At 41.1% G+C, this 15,141-nt stretch overlaps 1 protein-coding gene and 1 pseudogene across 2 annotated transcripts in view; both read left to right on the top strand.

Annotated features, from left to right (window-relative positions):
- HTT (huntingtin) overlaps nt 1-15,141 on the top strand; it is a 138,000-nt gene that overhangs the window by 35,644 nt on the left and 87,215 nt on the right. For both annotated transcript variants that reach the window (XM_054999038.1, XM_054999037.1), the window contains 9 exons: nt 474-676; nt 1,423-1,552; nt 3,462-3,589; nt 5,004-5,114; nt 5,779-5,856; nt 8,481-8,704; nt 10,058-10,136; nt 10,928-11,089; nt 12,853-12,908. In XM_054999038.1, coding sequence (XP_054855013.1) covers nt 474-676; nt 1,423-1,552; nt 3,462-3,589; nt 5,004-5,114; nt 5,779-5,856; nt 8,481-8,704; nt 10,058-10,136; nt 10,928-11,089; nt 12,853-12,908 — 1,171 coding nt within the window. The remainder of the gene's footprint in view (nt 1-473; nt 677-1,422; nt 1,553-3,461; nt 3,590-5,003; nt 5,115-5,778; nt 5,857-8,480; nt 8,705-10,057; nt 10,137-10,927; nt 11,090-12,852; nt 12,909-15,141) is intronic.
- Nucleotides 3,338-3,428, top strand: LOC129343752 (U6 spliceosomal RNA; annotated as a pseudogene).

The following is a 15,141-nucleotide window of genomic DNA, read 5'->3' as shown; positions in this document are numbered from 1 at the left end:
GCAAGCCAAATTGAAGTTTCTGATGCTCATCTGTTTATCTACTTGGCAGATTGATCTCAAATTTGAAATCTGATTTTAATTGCAGCCTTGTACGGGGAGGAGGTTTTAGTAGTTCTTCTGTTGGGTTGCATCCTGTGACTCTTTCAGCAAGTTGGATACGTTGATTGCTTTACTTGGATGGATCTTCTCTTTGGAAGGAAGTCTGAAGTGGTTGGATCCAGCTTGGCAGAAGGGAGCCATAGGATCAACTCAGATGTGTTAATATTTTCTGGTTTTGTCTGGTCTTTCTGTACCTGCAGGATTTTTGTCTTCACAGTTCAAGAAACGTTCAACCATCTAGCAATAAATGTCTTTACAAATGTATTACAGTTTTCACTTGGCTTGTAATGATTATTCATGTGGCTCCTTATGTGATGTCAAGATTTCATGGAATATGTATATAATTTTTAAAAGCAAGCTTGTTGTGATTTCAGCTAGTTCTTTAAAATCTTTGAAAAACCCCTGGACCACTGAGGAGGACAGTAATGCTGGTGCAGCGAAGCAGGAGGAGCCGTGGCCGGCTGTGGCCAACAGAACTCTGGTTGCTTTGGTAGAGCAAATCTTTTCTCACTTGCTGAAGGTCATTAATATTTGTGCTCATGTAATGGACGATGTTGCGCCAGGCCCAGCAATAAAGGTATAATCCTATGTCTTCTGTGTTATTTGCTAATAATTTTATTTAGAGTAGGCTGTTGTTTAACTGTTGAAGTTCTTCTTAACTTGTGTTATCGTCCAGCCACCAATCCCCGACAGCTTTCTCTTCAACAGCTGAAAATGCAAATTCCTGATCTGCTACCCCATCTATGTAATTTGCTGTTTGTAGAAAGCTCTGTAGGAGTAGGTCGCATGTCCCCCGTAGACATTAGGATAGTACGAGGGCAGGGTATATCCAATTTTTTTTCTAAAATAAACCAGTCAAGGCAAGATGGGGAGAAGCTGCATATATGTTTTCTGCCTCTTTGCAGTGTCCTTGGTTAGCGTAGTTGGATTAGCTTTAGCTTGAAATCTCTGCTACTTTTAGAGAATCACTCTGACTTCTGTAGCATCCTCTCCATTCTTTAGAGACCAAAAGCGGCTTCCAAAATACAAGTTATAAATAGGAAAAAAATCCACCCTGGGCTGATCCTGAATCTATTGGATCCGCTCTCTCCAAGCTGCAGCCTGAAGGCCAAAAGCCTTCCCTGTAGCCAGCCCAGGTTTAAGTACCTGCAAATGTAAAGGGAAGCAGAAGCTCAGCTTAGATATTACACGGCTGGCGGAGAAATCCCCAAGAATTCCTCTCCCTTGCAGTAGTTTTATATTTGTTTAAGGTTATTGTGAGTCTTTTATTGATGATTGAAGTCTACTGTTTGTTGCTGATTATGTGACCACCTTTTTTTTAAGGCAACATTACCATCTTTAACAAATCCCCCCTCTCTGAGTCCAATTCGACGCAAAGGAAAAGAGAAGGAAGTTGTTGAACAAGCATCTGTAGCAATAATGAGCCCTAAAAAAAGCGGTGAAAACAGCTCAGGTAGGAAGGATGAGTCTGTCTGACAGTGCAGAGGTTACCAGAACAGTATTTTAGTTTTAAACGATACAGTCAGTGCATTCCTTCTAGTACTGTCTGCTCATAGAGGCTAACTGGTAGCTCTATAACTTTCCACTCTCCTCTACTGTTTTCTGCCCAAGACTTTTGTTTCTGATCTCTGTGATTGCCCATTTTGTCCAGTAATATAATGATAGTACTCCAGAAGATGCCCTGACGTGGATAGCCCAGGTGAGCCTGATCTCGTCAGATCTCAGACGCTTAGCAGGGTCAACCTTTGTAATTGGATGGGAGACCGCCAACAAAGACCCATATTGCAGAGGCAGGCAATGGCAAACCACCTCTGATAGTCTCTTGCCATGAAAACCCCACCAGGTATCACCCTAAGTCAGCTTTGACTTGAGGGCACCACACACACTCCAGAAGATAGACTGATTTGTTTGCTTTATCATAGCTCAGTTTTAAGGTTATAAAAATATAGTCTTGTTTCAAGAGACTCAGTAGCCTGCAGCAGGAGGGGGGAATCAGTGAAATTGTCATCCTGTCTTATGGAAATTCAGACTTTTAAAATCTGGATATTAGCTGGATATTAGCCGCAAATGTGGAAAAAGTCAATACAAGTTAGGATACCACTGCTTATTATTTTTGGCCTTTCTACTTTTTATTATATATTATGCTGTGTTCCCCTGTCTTACGTAAATGTAGTTAGAGCAAAGGCTTTGTCACTCGACACTCGATTATCCAGAACTCTCAGTAAATCTGAAAGATTTATTATAAATATAATAACTGTTGTATTAACTGTATAATGGAAATGTGAGCTAATTTTAGCAGTAAATTATCTTCCCAGTTGTCCCCGTTGTCATCAGTGGCAAGAGACATGGCAGTCAGGGCACAGTGGGTTAGTAGAAACTGTTTATGGAGGAACATTTGGTGAAAATGCGTTAAAGCAGTAAAATGTTGGGGAATGGTAACCATTGCTTTTGTTAAACAACACGCCCACTATTCTGAGGAAGTTTCGTGTGATATCATTATATATCATAATAGTTGCTAGATTAATATTAACAACACTTATAGAAGCAGAAGAAAATACCAATGAGGAGAACCTTTTTAGATAAGGTTAGAGATTTTTATATACAGATAAAACTTTTGGCCCTTCAAAAAGATGTAGTGGCTAAGGTTGACTTGATATGGCAAGAAGTTTTATGCCGTATGGAAGAAACAATGTGAAAAGTTTAGGACCTGTTACCTTTGTTGAATATGATAGCTTGTACTTTATTATATGAAATATCAGACTATGATACAGTGAGTTAATGTCTAAGGAGCTGAGTATCCTGAATAACAGCCCGAATAGCCCAGACAAGCCTGAACTTGTCAGAGTTTGGAAGCTAAGCAAGACTGGCCCTGGTTAGTACTTGGATGGGAGACCACCAAAGAAGACCAGGGTTGCCATGCAGAGGAAGGCTATGGCAAACGGCCTCTGTTCATCTCTCGTCTAGGAAACCTCTTGAGGGGTTGCCATAGGTCAGTTGCAAGTTGATGGCAGTTTATTATTGTTATAGGGAGCTGAAGTTCTTGAAAGACTTGCCTTCTTTCCCTGCTCTCTTTTTATTTGTGGTCAGTGTGTCTTACTAATTACTGCATAATGTAGCAAAAAATGTGTCTGTTTCTCCATTACAGATACATACAAACATATAGGTAGTATAAACTAATGTGCAAAGAATACGAATAGTAGGTAAAGTCCATCTGTTGACTGATTCTAAGAAATGGGAAGCGCATACACTAAAATTGGAAATGATACAGAGATTATCAGCATGGCCCCTGCCCAAGGCTGAGGTACCAGATCTAAGCATTTAATGCTTTAAAAAGATAATACTTGTTTTATTAAATCTATCAGCTCCAAGGCAGATGGATGCTTCAGGTCCAGCTCCAACAAGCAAATCATCCCTTCTGGGCAACTTCTACCATCTCCCTTCCTATCTCAAGCTATACGATGTTTTGAAAGCAACCCACGCCAACTATAAGGTACTATCTCCTCCTCTTAGCTTGATTTTATCTAGCTTATTCTTGTTACGAACTATTTCTTTGCTTTATACATTTTTGTTACAAAGGGTATATCTTTATGTCTACATTTTGTACATTAAAATTCTTTTCTTTTTATTTACTTCATGTATACATCACCTTTCTTGCTGAGACTCAAGGCAAATTACAAAATTTTTAAATAATTTCAAGGAACTGCAATGAACAATGCAGTAGGACTGAGATTACAGAATTGGAATACAATGTAAAAAAACCAAACAAAACAAAACTGTCTACAAAATTTCTAGGTTGAAATGTTTAAATTGGTGAATAAGATCTTGCAGATAAAAATTCCACAAGATCCTGAAATAGCTCTTCTAAATATTATTCCACAAAGACCTCAAGTTAAAATGAAACACATAAGTACGAGCTTATCAGCTAGCATACCGTTAGGGCAGGCAGGCAGGCACGGAAACAGGAAAAGGCTCTGGAGACCAAGAAACAGCTTCAAAAAGTACGGTTTATGATGCTTATGAGGAAGATATCAGAATACAGGAAATCCTGGAAAGGACGTAAGATCAGTTTATTAAAGCATGGTGGCCTTTCATTATATTCTAGAATAGAATCTAACCAGGTAAGCCTGTTAAAGAAGAAAATTTGAAAAGAAGAAAATGTAGTCTTCTAAAAGGATGTGGACTCTTCTATTCAGTGCTACATTCTACAATCAGTTTATCTCACTTTTTATCCAATTACATTATAATGTAAGTATTTAATAACAACGATAAAGATATTAAGAGGAAAAAATAAAACTGTCTAGGCATGACACTGCTACAATGCAGAAAGTGGATTATTAAAGTAGGTGACAATATGGAGTAAAAGGGAAGTGATCTAATAATCAGCGGAATAGACTCAGATCCTCTGCCTTATAAACATTGTCCTGAACTGTTCCATGATCCTGCAGTTCTAATCCCTTTATAAAAATGCCCTCCTGATCATGGCATTGAAAATATTTAAATGAGGCATATTTATTTTAATCCATTAAGTGATACCTAAATAAAACAAAAAATCGTTTCTGAACTGCATCACTGTAGAGTATTATCCCTGTAATGAAGCTAGCTGCACTTCTTTGAAAGTGGAATCCATACATCATCTCGTTTCAGTTATTGGACGGACTCATTTGCAGCTGTTCATCTTTCCCAGCAGTATCATGTACCATTTTTTGCTGTGTTTCTTGCTGCCTTCCGTTTCTGTAATTGCACCTCATACAAATAAATGAAGGAAGAAAAGTTCCTCATCGCTTTATCTTCATACCTAGAATACATTTGCCTGCCGATTGTCTAGCTGTTGTCAGCACTCTGAGTCGTTCTTACACCAGCTTGCTAAATTTCCACTAAAGATGTCCTTGATCTTGTTTGGTTAGGTTACCCTGGATCTCCAGAACAGCACAGAGAAGTTTGGTGGTTTCCTGCGATCTGCCCTAGATGTCCTGTCTCAGATTTTAGAGCTTGCAACACTTCAAGACATTGGAAAAGTGGGTTGGCAGTTGCTTATAAGCTTAACGACATTGGATAGAGAAAACAGTACTAATAATTTTCCTCTTAGTTGGACTTGTTCGTTTTAGAAGGTCACCTTGGCTTTGATGGCTGCACATGGGCCTGTCAGAAATATGTCAGAAACTCTGCTGCAAGTGTCAAGAATTATCAAGTAATCCACTGAACCATGTTCCCCACCAATTTCAAGTGCACTTTGAGATGGGGTAGGCAGGTGGGGTAGACAGTCCACAGAAAATCTTAAAGAAACTGTCTGAAGAAGAAGAAGAATTGCTTTACACTTTAAATAACTCAAGTTGTGTCATCCAGTGTTGACAATGAAAACCCATAAAATACGTCATGTAAAGAAATGTCTTTTTATTGTCTGATCTATTTGCCAAGGAAAATACGAAATTATGAAGTAATCTGGTAACTGTATTGATATTGTCATGAAGTTACAATAAGCTTTCTTGTTTCCTTTTAGCTTGCATATTCTCATCTCGTAAAATAAATAATTAAATAAAATGTATTACCATGTTCTGTAAAAGATTATCAATTTTTACCGTTGTTTTAGAAAATGTCTTTGCTAGCTTTAAGGATAAGAAATTTAAATTTTTTGTTAAAAGGTTGCCTAAATGCAACTTGTTTTAAAATTTTCCATTCCAGTACGTTGAAGAAATTTTGGGTTATCTGAAATCCTGTTTCAACAGAGAACCAATGATGGCAACTGTGTGCGTACAGCAGGTAATAGGCAAATTTTTGTGCACTTTCTTCGAACAAAAGGAATTTTTGTTTCAAAATAAACTTAAAGCACTGCAGGAGCTCGACAGCAAATACATTTGTTTGGGTTTGTTTGCGGTGTACCTGTAGTATTTAAAGGCCCTCAATCATATGGGTGTTTTTCCTTCTGGCCTGGAAAAGGCCCACCATGTGTTCAGTCCTATCTATGAGATGGTTGCTTCATAGAATGAACGTATGGGAGAGTGCCTCATGCTGTGCTAGCATGAATTGAAAGTCGATTCAAATGTCATTCAATGTATATTGCAATGTGTGCTATGTGCCATTGAACCATAAGCTCTCTCCCTGTTGGACTGAAGCTAATTCATAGCAGGTTGCTTTTGCTGAGTTCCCAGTGATGTGCATGGATGGCATTTGGCAATTCAGTTAGTAGTGATGGGGCTGAGAGAAGAGGGTCAGTTGTTTCTACATAAACATGGTTGCTTATTGTTAAATGAGGCTAGATCTATGGAGAATAATTTGTGAAACGGAGTCTTCCAGGTATTCTCTGTCTAGCATCAGTGAGGGTCCAAGGGAAGAAACAGCCTTGGAGGTGTTCCAGGCTCAGAGCATCTCAAGTGGAAGAACACACAACCTGGCCAGGCTTTAACACCTATACTTACGACTTGCATAGCTCGAATGACACCAACCTATTGACCTTCTAGCCCTCATGTGATCTGCTATGCCTGGATTTAGATAATGGCGGGGGGAGACTGGGGTGTCATCAGCCTATTGATGATGCCATACTCCAGACTGCCAAATGATCTCCCCCAGTGGCTGCATATAGATGTTGAAGAGCACCTTGCTAATATTTGGGAGGAATTGCCTATTCATCTTCTGGAATTTCACATACCAGCTGACTGTTCTAACTAAACACAGCAGCAGTTCACTCATTTCCTTCAGCAACAGTGACGAGATCTGTGGCTGCACAGAGCCAGCTTCAGAACATTCCAGAACTCAAGCTATATACTTCATTATGTGCACATGTCCCTAAGTTGATGACTTCCCAGTTGGTTCTCTTCTGGCCATTGGATTAACAGCTGCTAGTCATATCTTCTTTGTTGTGGCATTCTACCACCAGAAGTTTGATTATCTCCCCCTACCCCTTTGAATAATTCTTCTCTTATCCTTGACTTGTGGATCACTGAACAGCTTTCAATTGGTGCCAGTCTTGTGGGAGATCTCCCAACCTCACATGGACATGACTCAGCATCTAAGGGGTCTAGCATTGAGTGCATGCTACAAAAGCCTGAATGGTCACATGTCTGCAGGAGACCCAGTTATTAGACCTCAGTAAGGAAGAGGATGTCATGGTGGTCTCCCTAGAAAGAACAGCAAAAATTTTTGGCACCATAGCATTTGACACCAGTAGCCATATTAGGAGCTGGTGCAAACAGAAGCCTTCTGTTGAAGCCACAGAATCACTCCTGGGTACAACAGAGGCACTGTCTTGGCAAGACTCATTTCTGGAGGACACCCTTGCTCATCCTTGCATTATAGAAGGCCATTCATTGCTCTGATGTTTTGCTGATTGGTTACCTGAGTAGTGACTGAAATCATAGAGGATTTTGAGGAAAATTGGGTTGGATATAGAAATACATAAACAGTGTTGCCTCTCTACTCTTGGTCTGCTGAGGACTGGAGAAGAGCTCATCCTTTGGAGAAAGATAGGGGCAACTGGACTGACTGTCTGCTGGAGGGTTTTGAGTCAACTTTCACTTAGTCTACTGCAGTTCCAAAGCAATTAATTCCTGGTGCCCAAAAGGATGCCCTCTCTTCACCATCCCTATTGCGAGTGGGCCACTAGTAGTGGATCCTCATTTAATCAGGGTCAGTGTCCCCTATATCATGCCATTCCCCATGGCTTCTTTAGGATTGATTGTTCAGACCGAGTGGTAGGGAAGAAAGGGAGAATGATTCAGTAAGTTCCCTTATCATGCATTCAAAATGACACATACTTGATAAAGCACATTGATAGTGCTTTATTAGTTACATAGTTGTTATACTTCAAGAGGTACATATATAAAAGTCAGCAGTACCAGCAATGATCAACTGCACATGAAAACAAAACACTCTGAGAGCCAGTTTAGTGTAGTGGATAAGAGCGGCAGGACTCTAATCTGGAGAACGGGGTTTGATTCCTCACTCCTCCGCTTGCAGCCAGCTGGGTGACCTTGGGTCAGTCACAGCTCTCTCAGAGCTCTCTCAGCCCCACCCACCTCACAGGGTATTATTGTGGGGATAATAATGACATACTTCGTAAACCGCTCTGAGTGGGCGTTAAGTTGTCCTGAAGGGCGGTATATAAATCAAATGTTTATTTATTTTAACTTAGCTCTGCAAAATAAAGGTCAGCATGAAGTAGGGTTTGTTTTTAGAGCATGCCATGACAAAGTGGGGCACAAACAGGACCTCCAAGGCTGGTCTTAAGTGCTCAGTTCACTTGTGTGCAGGTGATGTCCTGGGTGCCCCGGTCTGGAGTTCTGAGCCACCTTCAGGCAGAGCTCCTCGAGGGCCAGGAGTTGGCTGGGGAAAATGGGAGTTTATATGACTTTGCCTGACTTCAGAATTGTTTCTCCATCTTTCCTTAGCTGCTGAAGACATTGTTTGGCACAAATTTGGCTTCCCAATATGATTGCTTGTCTTCAAACCCCAGCAGATCTCAAGGGAAAGCACAGCGCTTGGGCTCTTCCAATCTGAGGCCCGGCCTTTATCATTATTGCTTCATGGCTCCTTACACACATTTTACGCAAGCCCTGGCTGATGCTAGTTTAAGGAATATGGTGCAGGCTGAACAGGAGCACGATACTTCTGGGTAAGTGCAACTCTGATTCCCGGTTTCAGATAGGATCTTTGGCTTCCTTGTATAAGAGAGTTCTTGGACGGGAAGGTTTAGTTACTGAAGATTTTTAAAATAATTCAGTTCTCTGCAGTGTACTTTTAAAATCAACTTTTATTTTTTGCCCTGCCTCCTTTGGTACTGGGAACAAAACTGAGAGCTCTTATTACAACTACTGTGTTCCTGCTGCAGGTGCCACACCATAATAATGGCTTCTTCTCTTCTCCAGCTGCTAAGAGGCATATTTTTAAAAGTCCCTTAAGAGTTTTTAAGAGCATTTAGTTTCTGTAGTTGCTTCAGAGGAGGAGCAAAGCTTTGAAAGCTGTGCAATGTAGAGGTCTTTGTTACTCTGAGTAGACAATAATAAGATTTGCAAGCCCAGAAGAGCCATGTGGGAAGGGCAAGGGAAGATTGCTTATCCTGCACCAGTGGCCTCTGGGCTCATCCCAACACACATCAGGTGCTACATGTTTTGCTTTGTGGTTGCTGCTTTGACTGAGCTTTTGTGTACATATATTTAGGTTTTGCAATAGACAGGGTAAGGAATTATGGCTAAACACCCTCAAAAGACAGTTATTTATCAATGAGCGTTTTGGTTAGAAGTCCCTGTATCCCACACTACCATGTTCCTGAGGTTAAACTCTTCCAGTGGTCTGTATGTACCTTGTCCGGAGTCCAAATTTAATGTTGAAGGTTCTGTGTTAGGCTGTTGGCGTACCACTTCATGTAGCTGAAGGTAATCTTCATTACCATCACTGCTTGCTAGAAGTGACAATGAACAGATGCATTTTCTATCCAGTCCAGTTTGAGTATGTTCGTAAAGCACAGTCTGTGGACAGACATGAATAACAAGTTGTGTTCCAAATTAAAGTGTTAGTAGTGGTGATTTGTGCCTCAAGATGTCAACTTAGATTCAGAGTTGAAGGAGTTTGCCCCCGTTGTATCTTCTTTGATTCCTTGTTGCAATTCTTCCGCTTAACACCTGGCATGGAAAGTCACTTGCGGGAGGAGGATTGAAGGGTGAGAACAGGTCTCCTTTTTGCAGAATTAAATATACAGAAAACATGGCAAGAGTTTACCCCACTTTATAAAGCCCATGGATAAAGTAGCAATCTAATTAGGAAAAGAAACCCCAGTCAAGCATTTCCTCCTCCCACCCACGTTAATTCCTTGTGTCTTTTATATGTTGTTTCCTACTTGTGTGTAAACTGAATGCAGACTCTGTTGAAGTTGGGCTGACTGCTGATTTTGAGTACTTTCATTGTTACATTTCTTTGGTTGTAGAATAAATGGGCCCTAATAATAAATATTACTCTTTATTTTTTGTAGCTGGTTTGATGTATTGCAAAAGGTTTCTGCACAACTGAAAACTGGCCTAAGCACTGTGGCAAAGCATCGTGCTGACAAGGTACAAAAATGTGTTGACTTTGTGGCACTTTATGGAAATATTGTAAAAGAGATAACATTTTGAACATTTGTTAGTCTAGATTTCGCCCCCCCCCCCTATCCTATGCAAGCGGGACAGGTCAAATTTTAGCCCTGTTTCCCTTTACTGTAAATGTAAGGATAAGGGCTAAAGTAGTAGCAGACTCATCTCTTTAAATGTACATCGCCTCCAGTCTGATGGGGGTGGGGGAGAGGTGTGGGATGCTTATCCCTCCCTCTGCCCGTGATTTACTTGCCTGCAATCTCCCCGCCCCCCCCCCCCACACACACCCCTTTCCCATTTTCCCCTGCCACGCTCACTTCTGTTAGATATTTGAGTCCAACTGTGGGCAAACTGTAGCTGGTTCAGACTATGGGGACGCAAATCAGAAGCAGGGGGAAGTTTTATGCCCCTCTCCAAGGTTATTTTATTCTAGGCCTCTAGTCTCCCTTTGTGGTCTGTCTAGTTATGGGGTTAAGTTAGCCCTGTTTCTGTGTGCGTAGGTTTCTTGAATAACTTTCTTGATCATATCTAGCAATTGTTCCCCTATAGTTCTAGCTATATCCATGACAATAGGCTCCAGTACCTCTAAGGATCCACACTAGCAACTGCCCCCAGGTCCTTTTCGTACTCAGTTGTGGGAGTTCAGGCCTGTAACGGGGACTCTGTATTATTTTATACAGGCAATTAAAATACTATATTTTGTTGATTTTAACTCTTGTTTTTAAAATTGGAATCCTATTCAGTTGGTGCCTTTCCCCCTTTTTTCATAGAATATTATTCATAATCACATTCGTTTGTTTGAGCCCCTTGTCATCAAAGCATTAAAGCAATATACTACAACAACATCTGTACAGCTGCAGAGGCAAGTTCTGGATCTCCTTGCACAACTGGTTCAGCTACGAGTTAACTACTGCCTTCTCGATTCTGATCAGGTGTGTCCGTCATGCATTGGTGTTGTGTGTGCTAAGAGGGAACATTTTATTATGCCCACTTTACCCATTACAAAGAAAATAATGTTGCTATGTTTGCATTGATCACTTAATCCTGATTAGAAAGACAAGAGTTAGTAGATACTAATTCAGTAGGAATCCTTTTCATCATCACAGCTGTGGATTCATCATGGAACATGTAGCCTTGTAGGTTGGATCGAACTAAACTCTGTTATGCCGGATCAGTTGATTGTGCCTGTGGGTCCATAACTACCTAACTGAGTCTCCTCCAGTTGTACGAACCACCCAGCGATGCTGCATTAGATGATGAATCTGTCAGCTGTTTGGGCATAGAAGGACATGAAAGCACAGAGGAAAGCTCGTTGCATTTTCTTCTAGTGTGTAAAGGCTAGGTTAGGATTGGATTAGTTCCTGTTGGTGCTTGAATAGTATCTGGCTATGATTAGGGCCTTTTCTCATTCTCAGATGGATGATCAAATATTTCATTGGGATTCAGCCAGTTGGTAGAGCAGCTCATCTGTCCCACTCATTTATATTTCTAGATGCTTATTCCAAAGGTTCCAAGGGGTGCCTGTTTTCTAGGTGGAAGATTACATTTTCTGTAAAGCCACAAGCATATGTCGACAACACTTCCCATTCATTCCAATGCCAATTTTGTCTACTTCTGTTCAGTTACAAAGCAAATTTTATTTAAAATGCTTAAGTTAGGCATTCTTTTCTAGAACTCCCTTTCAATGGGCTTGCTCTGCAGGAAATATTAAACTTACAGTGGCTATAGGAAAACTGCACTGTACAGTAAAAGCTTTGTTACACAGCACTTGCTAATCCAACACTCTGTTAACCAGCATGACCCACAAGGCTCAGGTCTGTCTGTGCTGCTGCATGCTAGGGAAGATTATTCCACTAGGAGCTGAGTTTTTCCAGCTGCTCAGCCCCACATCCTGGATGTTGCTTCTGTTGTATTGTGATTTTATATTGTATTGTGATTTTTAGATTGTTTCTTTTTGTTTTTGTAAGCCGCTTTGAGTCGTGCTTTGCGAGGTGAGATAAAAATACTCAAGCAAATAAATAAGGCAGGCTTCTTCCACTCAGTCACAATACCCCTGCATCCCACCTGGCCAGTGTGATGCTTTTAGCCATTTCTGAGCTTCTGACAGACAACATTGCCAGCTGATGGGCGTCCTTGGGTCTCTCCCCCACTCCCATCCCGCCTACCTTGATCTTTCAGGAGCCCCCTCTGCTGGAAGGCTCCTGGGCAGCTGGCCCACTTGTCTGCCTTGAGTGTAGGATGGCTCTGTGGCTTAGAGGAAGGGCAAGGGTCCCAGGAGACATTGGGGCTGTTGCCATGGCAGTCGTAATCAGGTAGGGTTAAGTTGTTGCAGATTCCTCTTGGTGGGACACACCTCAGCAATATTCTTGAGTATCCAGTACATTTGTTTTACCAGCAAACCCCATGCCCCATAAGTACTGGGTAATGAAGCTTTTACTGTAATTGCTAGTTTTCTCCCCAAAACAATTGAATTAGTAAAATTTCTTAAAAGATATACTGGCTTATCAATATGCAAGTGACCATTTGTTTAAAAATCTGCCTCATCACTTTTTAATTTGGGTATGTTTTCTTTCAGTGCTTAGTATTGACCATGTGTTGGCCATATATCCGATGGTTTTATTCATTTATCTAGGATATTGGCCAGTTTTTCAGTAATGTTTGCCATTCCTAATCAGGATGTTTGTTGTGCTTGTAGGTATTCATTGGATTTGTGCTAAAGCAGTTTGAATACATTGAAGTGGGACTGTTCAGGTATAAATTCAGTATTATTCAGTCATTTGTAAAGCGTGCATTTATAGAAAAGCTTGGGCAGATCTGAAACAGAGTCTTGTTTTCATGCCTTTTGAAAAGTGCCCTCCCCTTTTCAGCAGTTTCAAAAGAGGGGTCTTGAAAAGGAGTAGCAGTATTCTATTGAGAGGGGATGCACCTGCATGCCCATTTGCAATGTGGGTGCCTTGCTGTGCTACCTGGGCTTCGTTGCCTCATGGTAAAGACAGGGAGCAACGGCTGAGTCTTCTTGGCAGTGGACATGCTCCTCCTTCCCGTGATGACACAAAAGCTTTGTTTGCCTTGGGAGACATTGTTCACCGTGCGTCCCTCTACGCGGTGCCTCTTCTACAACGTCATCTGCTTTGTTGGCAGTTGCTCCTCTCCTTTAGAATAGTTCTCCAGAGGAGGGCTACTTTTTAGAAGGCTTGTAAAACTAATCTGTATTGCAGTTTTTCCCAGACGGATCCTTTTAGATGGTTCTTGGGCTGTATGCTGGGCTATTTATGTTGTATATGGTAGCTTGATAGTTTAAATTGTGTGCATTTTGTAAACCCACCTTGACCTTTCAGAAGGAAGGAGTATCCTTTTTAAAATAAATCAAAGGTGGGGAAGAAGGGTTGTAAACAGCCACAAACTCTTTTTAGATATATTTTGGGGATATTTCAGGAAGCATTTTGTGCTTCCCAGTCTTCTTTTCCCCTCCAAATATTCCTGGGTGCAAATTTGGAACAGGCCTGATGCATGATCCCATTAAGATTTATATTGATAACATCTAATTTGTTTGAAATTCTCCATGAGAAGAGGAAAAGGGGACTATTACTCTAGGACAGATGATTTTCCAAAGCAGATAAGCAGAATGCATTCAAGAACATTTCCATGGTGCTGTGCTGTCTTTGTAAATTGTATTATTATTTTTAGAATGTGGAAGGCCATTAACATTTTGTGTGCACAGGACACAGGCTGCTCTACAACAAAATGATAGCACAACATAAAGAAGAGGGGATTTGGGAGTGGCTTTTTAACCACATCACAGGATCTCATGAATTTTACATTCAGTGTTAGCATAACAGATAAGGAAACAGCCATGTGGTGCTATAGTTTTCTGTTACTTATTGAGGTACACTGAATGAGCAGTGAGTCAGGAAGTTCAGTGTATGTCAGTAATAAGTAGTAACTTAGCACCGCAAAGCTGCTTTGTTGGGATTATATCTATATATACAGTTAATTGCCTGTAGAAATACAGGTTCAAATGTATTTTCCATTATGTTTTTGATTGTTCTGAAGCACAGAGATGTATTGCACCTAGTTTAACTCATCACTGTGGGAACTTATTTAGGAGTTTCATGCGTGTACGGTTACAATTGATACTAATTAGTTCAGTCTTTTTAGTTTCATCTGTTAATTGCTGATCTATATTACAAAAAAAGTTCAGCGCATGAAGCATTCGGTTAAGCTTTCATTTCACATGCAGATTTAATAATGAAAAAACTGCAGGGTTAGGTTTTTTTTAAAAGCAAAAAGATTTCATGAAGTAACAAAAACATTACATAAGTAATAAATATTCATATTTCTTGGTTATGGGAAGATTGCATCCTGTAAAGATGGTGACGCTTCATGAGGTGGGGGTTTCCAGAAGGTTCTAGAATCTTTGCTGGGAAAGGCCCTCCATTTTCTTTCTCCTTTGGCCAATGAGTTATGTATATTCAGAGGCCTTCTTTCTTTAATTCCCTTTATGAATTAGACCAATGAGCTGAAGCTAGAAGGGTGGATGTATTTGATTTTAGGGCTTTTGGGGGAGGAGAAATAGTGCTATCTTCCGGATGAATCACACGTTATCCCCATGAGGCTAGGGTTGCCAGGTCCTCCACCCTTCAAACCTGGGTACAGGGCGGTTGTAGGTGGGTGCTCCTGGAGTCCTTACCTTGCACATGTGCATAACACTCTGGAGCCTTCTTTGTCACGCCAGGCGTGACATCATTCCCGGTGCAACAAAGAAGGCTGCATGCTCTGGAGGTCCTGGGCCTGTTCCCTGTGCCTTTCCCCCTCACTGGCCAGATGAGTGGTGGCAGGGGGCGGAGGATGGGAGTAGGAGATCTCCCACTCCCATCAGAGGAATGGTAGCCCTACATTGGGCTTGTATTCTTCTGTGCCTCTTCCTTGGGGCACTCTGCCCAGGTTGGTTGTTCTTCTTCATTAGGTGGGAGAGGGGTCTTGG

Source organism: Eublepharis macularius, chromosome 15 (assembly GCF_028583425.1).
Source record: "Eublepharis macularius isolate TG4126 chromosome 15, MPM_Emac_v1.0, whole genome shotgun sequence".
NCBI lineage: Eukaryota > Metazoa > Chordata > Lepidosauria > Squamata > Eublepharidae > Eublepharis > Eublepharis macularius.
The sequence above is the reverse complement of the archived record's forward strand: the minus strand, read 5'-3'. Positions and strand labels throughout refer to the sequence as shown.